The sequence below is a fragment of the Chanos chanos genome, chromosome 5 (assembly GCF_902362185.1).
Source record: "Chanos chanos chromosome 5, fChaCha1.1, whole genome shotgun sequence".
In the NCBI taxonomy this organism is placed as follows: Eukaryota; Metazoa; Chordata; class Actinopteri; order Gonorynchiformes; family Chanidae; genus Chanos; species Chanos chanos.
In genome coordinates, this window is record NC_044499.1 from 44,302,315 (window position 1) to 44,308,314 (window position 6,000).

Genomic DNA, 6,000 nt, shown 5'->3' on the forward strand with positions numbered 1-6,000 from the left:
TCTAAAAATCACAACCGACAAAATGCAATGTCCTTGTTGTCCTCCCACAGTTATCTGAAAATTGATTGGTAGAGGAGGGAAGGTGTGAAAGCTACGCTAACGGGGAGAACCTCAAGCCGTGTTCACATGCTAAAAATACCATCAGGTCCTGCCAGGCAACATTAGTAGGTACGGGTCCCTCGGGAGGGGACACACTTGGACTCTGTTTTGTCATAGTGAGAGATCCTTAAGCATGAGGACCTCAGTACATTAGCTATTCTTCTACTGTTACAGCATCTGAAGAGCACTTTTGCTATTACAGTGCAGTCACTGAATCTTTGGGGTCATTCCCCAGAGTGATTTACTGGAGAGACAATTATATACTTATCATTGCCCTCGGCAGTATATTAGCCTGTGAGTTGTGAAGACCCAGGAACTTGTTGCTTGAGACCATTGACCACCAGACAGCCGGTGGAAACTCAGAGTGGATTTAGGGACTGAGCTTCATGCAGGCAAAGTCTGGGGATCTGGACGACTCTTTTTTATTCCACACCTGGACGACGTTCCTTCCCATCCTGCGAAATGTAAACTGGAAATGGCGCCTTAACTCAACCTTTGAACGGGGACTTTTGTTAGCGCTTTGTAGAACGTGTTCGTGAAGCAAAGAATAAGCGTTTTCTTAGAAGCCAGTTATTGTAGAATCTTGATTTCAATATTACTGCCAATTCTGAAAGGGTCCAATTGACTTAACTTCAGTACTTCATCAGATCATACACCAGAGAGGTCAGAATGCGTGAGCAGCTACCTTTGGCGGTCCGGGAGCGGAAGGAGAGAGTGCGCTTAAACAGTCTGCCTACTCCATCTGCTCCATTATCATTCCCCATCACCTACTTCATCCAGACCTCTAAGAAATTTCCCTTTTTCCACTTCAAAAAATGCAGATATGAAGCAGAAAATGCCTTCTTCTCCAACCTGAAGCTGGTGGATTTCAACATCATTGACACCCTGGGTGTGGGAGGATTTGGACGAGTTGAACTGGTAGGATGAACAACATTTGCAATTTTCTTTTATTTCACATATATTTCCTTCTTTTCAGTCTTCTAACCTGGACTAGGCTGCCAAATATTCTATTCTCATAATGCTAAAAAAAGAAATCATAATATTTTATTTGGCAACATGTGAGGTGTATGATGTCGAAGGAGTAAATTGACGCTCAGTCTTTTTTGCGATGTGTTCTTATGAGGTATTAGGAATCCGACTGATGCACTCATTGTAAGTTTCTTTGGCTAAAAGCGTCTGCTAAATGCTAAATTGTAAATTGTATGTTGCAGAAGCATCACAATTTTACCTTTGCTATCTGAAATTGTTTGCAGTTTAATTTTCAGTGCATGCACGTAGGGCAAAAATTTGAATAGTAAGTTGTGTCAGTGACATGGATGATGAATGAGCTTGAAGAGAATTTCTCACATTGCTTCTGTAATCCCCTTAAAACAATGTCTGCCATACCAGTTAATACACAAAGAAGTTGCAAAACCATGGAAGGAAATGTCCAACATAAAACACATTGTATTTAGCTATAATACAGTGTATTCTAGTAGGCATAAACATAGCAAACCACCAAGCATAAACACAATAAACATAAATGTGTAAAGACAATATTTTGCATTCACACTCAGTTAAGGTTTTTTCCATATACTTGTGAGTGCTGCTCTTCCCTTATGGCTGAGTGTGGCCTAGGAATGGGAATGCTCTATTCATGGTAACTTTCCACTACGATAATAGAGCATTAGCTAACAGCACTAACATGTGTCTACTGGCCCTTTCATGTAGTCAGAGAGAGCTCTATAGTGTTGTAATTTTGCTTGTCATTTAACCACAGTAAGACAAAATGAGATCTACACAAAAGTCTTTGCATATAAATGATGGCCTGCAACCCATCGTCAGAATAAAAACTGGACATGTAAATGCTCAAAACAAACTTAAGTGCTCTTGTTACTAAAGTACAATAATTTAAGAAGCCGTTAAAGTATCAAAAGAATGAACAAGTACAGATGCAGAAAATATGTTTTCTTCAACTGCTAATAAAATCATAATTGAAATCATACTCCATATTCCTCTGTGTGCGAGAAACAGATCCATTAATACAATAATGGATATTCTTTACAAGTGTGTCTTTTTTCTTCTTTTTTTTTGTTGCCTAAAACACATTTTAATTTCACATTTTAGTTAGATGGGCGAGCATATGGTTGAAATATTAACATGTTGAGAATATGTTTGTATGAATAATATTTTTCAACACAAGCAAACACTTGAGAGAGGCAGGGAGCGAGGGAAAGAGAGGGGGGGGGGGGGGGGAGTGGTGCAATGCGGACCTATAGATTCTGTTCAAAGTGCCGTTAAGGAAAAGCCCAGTGGTCTGGCCTAAAGAGGAATCCCCTGGTCTGTCCTATTTTAGGCATTGCGGCACCACAGTAAAAACAAGTGGCCTTTCGCCTGGGGGTTCATGTTCAGCGTAGTGTCATTGCTAGATAGTTGGGGGATAGAATGACCCCTGACACGTAAGTGCTCCCCGTGATACGCAATGTGAAAAATCTCCGTTCCCTGTCAAACTATTTTCAGGTCAAGGAGTCATGAATAGACCATGATTCATGCACTATAAAAAGGAGCGTTGGCACTTCAGGGGGTGTAAAACAGCTGAGAAAAGATTTCATTTTTACAGCCAATGTTTACACAGACCTCTATATAAGGAAAATGTGTTCATTCACACATTCACAAAGCTCTCTGACACTTTCCCATGGTTTTCACAGGTGCAGCTCAAAAGTGAGGAGACCAAAACATTTGCAATGAAAATTCTGAAGAAGCGTCACATTGTGGACACACGACAACAGGAGCATATCCGTTCAGAAAAACAGATTATGCAGGAGGCTCATTCTGACTTCATAGTTAGGTAGATACTTATAGTTTTACCCATCTCAATATTTTGAAATTTGAAAGATGCGTCACTTACAAATTCTTTATAAACATTTCTGAAAGAATATATGCATTGTGAGCTACATATTTGAACCACATATTTTTTTGTTTCTTCAGACTGTACAGGACATTCAAAGATAGCAAGTATCTGTATATGTTGATGGAGGCCTGTCTGGGAGGAGAATTATGGACCATCCTTAGGGACAGGTAGTGAGTTGATATTCTGAAGCACTGCCCACACCCTCTATAAACAAACTCCACAAACAAACAAACAAACAAAAAACTTTCTAATTGTTATACATGCATTACCACCATTAATTGTTCTAGGGAGGAACAAAATTTGACAAAATGTTTTACATATCGCTGAAAACGAATGTTTGAAATAGAGCGTCATGTTAGAACAGTGAAAAGAGTTAATTAATCAGAAATGGAGATTGTAAAGTTCCACTTGAGAGCAGTAAAATAAATTTTGTGATTGTTTATAATTCCAGAGGTTCCTTTGAAGATTCAACCACACGGTTTTACACAGCATGTGTGGTGGAAGCCTTCGCCTACCTGCATTCCAAAGGAATAATCTACCGGGATCTCAAGCCGGAAAACCTCATACTGGATCACAGAGGCTACGCCAAGCTAGTGAGTAGACCTGTGTGGAGAAATGTGTATGTTGCTCTGTCAAAGTGTTCAGAATGCAGGGTTTATAAAGCTCACGAACAGATCGACATGTTCTCAGATATGTTTATTGTCTGTTCATTACAGGTGGATTTTGGCTTCGCTAAAAAGATAGGATTTGGAAAGAAAACATGGACTTTCTGTGGAACGCCTGAATATGTCGCTCCAGAGATTATCTTGAACAAAGGCCATGATATCTCAGCTGACTATTGGTCTCTCGGGATTCTCATGTATGAACTTTTGACTGGAAGGTAAAAAAAAAAAACTTCACTTCTTTCTGAATAACCCATTAATATGTTTTTTATGGACCAGAAGACAGTGAATTCTTACATGCAATGTATTGTATGCAAGTGTGCGAGTAATTTATTTGCATTTTGCTCTTATTTTTTGCAGCCCACCATTCTCAGGGCCAGATCCCATGAAGACCTACAACATTATCCTGAGGGGTATCGACATGATTGAATTTCCAAAGAAGATCACAAAAAATGCTGCAAATTTAATAAAGAAACTATGCAGGTTGGTTATCGTGACATTTATTTATTTAAGATGAATATTTGTTGACAAAGTGTAAAAACAGTCACACTTAGTAACACATGCATACCATTTTTTCACTTCAGGGATAATCCAACTGAACGATTAGGAAACTTGAAAAATGGAGTCAAAGATATCCAAAAGCACAAGTCAGTAATTTTAAGTGGCTTACTTTATGTATCCTAACAATTCATCCTATATTTCATCTTATAAAAACTTCAATACATTGGTGTAAGATAAATTACATCTTACTCTCCTACATTTCAGGTGGTTTGAGGGCTTTAACTGGGAAGGGTTGCGTAAAGGGACCCTCACTCCTCCAATCATCCCTGATGTAAGCACTGATTTGGATAGCTATTTGAGTTATGCAATCTGAATTTATTTAATAACCTTGTATTAAAGCACATAAAAGTAACATACATTATCCATAATGGCATGATGGCATAGCCATTTACCTGTTATCATTGTGCTATGTCTGATTATATTAGTGTAGTCAAATTGGTTTCTGTGAACTTGTCATAAATTAGATTGTTAGCATTAAATACTACATTTCTCAAAACAGTAATTCTCAAAACAATGTATAAAATAATTTATTATTAATGCAGTGAACCATAATGAGAGGATAATTTTGTTTTCCCACATCTTTATCAGGTCTCATCACCCACTGACACAAGTAATTTCGACAGTTTCCCAGAGGACAATGAAGACCCCCCTCCAGATGACAACTCAGGATGGGATAATGATTTTTAATAGTTGCCTGTACAGACACCCCACCCCACCCGGTATGAGTGTTTGTGCGTGTGTACCTTGGGGCAGCTCGATCAGGGCGTAACTGTGTGGAACAGGACTGCTGCTAGCGGAGAGTGAAGGGGACAGTCCAGCTCTGGGTCACCGTGATGCCTTCACTAATGCTGCTGGGCTCCTGCAATAGCATTCGGACTAATGTTATCGCTACTGTAGGACCTCATCACCTTCATACCATCCAACACATCAAGTCAATAACTATGTGCTGGAGTCTATATTTTTAGCACAGACCTGTATTTGAACTCCTCGTGATTCTAAGTAGCGCTAATGATATTTTTCTTAATTCACTGAGCCCCCTGCCTTGTTTTCTTTTCTGTTCCTTCTTTTTGGCTGATTGCACTAGTAGTGATGTCAGGTGTTGTGCCTGTGGTACTATATGAAAGGGATTTTAGATTACATCTTCAGCTGTAGTGTTTTTGACCCAGGTCATAGCACCATTAGTCTCAGATTTAATGCTCATGGCTTATTTAAATTTTATGTTATAGTACTTGTCAGTAATATGATATAGATGTATATGGCTTCTACGTTTGGAGTAAAAATACAGACATAGCACATATGGAGGTTCAAAGAGAGGTTCTGCTTATGTTGCAAACACAAAAGCTGTTTCAGATTGTTAAATTGAATTCATCTTTTTTTTTTTCCGACTCGTTATACAGTAATGTTTTTCAAGTGTAGACATGAGATTTTACCAACATGAATTACCAAAGTCATTGGTTTCTTTATGATGGGTTATGCTTAATATTTTACCAGTATTACATTTTTTTTTCTTTATTCCGATCTTTATTTTGAACTCTTGATTCAAGCTATACAACCAAACAGTCCAGAGACACTGTAGACACAGTGCATGTGAGTTACAGAGTCTGTTAAACGGAAGGGATAGATGGTGGCAGTTTAAATATAATGTTTTACCCCACCAGGGGGCAGGCTGTGACAGTTATCAAATCAAATGCTACAGCGAAGGTTTTTTGTTTTTTTTGTTTGTTTGTATTTTTTCCATCATTACAGTTTACCCATAATCATCCCATACATTTTGACTGAAAGCTAGTA

General features: G+C 38.5%; 1 protein-coding gene across 2 annotated transcripts in view; it reads left to right on the forward strand.

The window, feature by feature from the left end:
* prkg1b (protein kinase cGMP-dependent 1b) overlaps positions 1-4,899 on the forward strand; it is a 70,285-nt gene extending 65,386 nt beyond the window's left edge. For both annotated transcript variants that reach the window (XM_030773818.1, XM_030773817.1), the window contains exons 10-18: positions 921-1,017; positions 2,787-2,926; positions 3,067-3,156; positions 3,441-3,582; positions 3,706-3,869; positions 4,012-4,134; positions 4,236-4,298; positions 4,417-4,483; positions 4,801-4,899. In XM_030773818.1, coding sequence (XP_030629678.1) covers positions 921-1,017; positions 2,787-2,926; positions 3,067-3,156; positions 3,441-3,582; positions 3,706-3,869; positions 4,012-4,134; positions 4,236-4,298; positions 4,417-4,483; positions 4,801-4,899 — 985 coding nt within the window. The remainder of the gene's footprint in view (positions 1-920; positions 1,018-2,786; positions 2,927-3,066; positions 3,157-3,440; positions 3,583-3,705; positions 3,870-4,011; positions 4,135-4,235; positions 4,299-4,416; positions 4,484-4,800) is intronic.
* Positions 4,900-6,000: the final 1,101 nt, after the last annotated feature.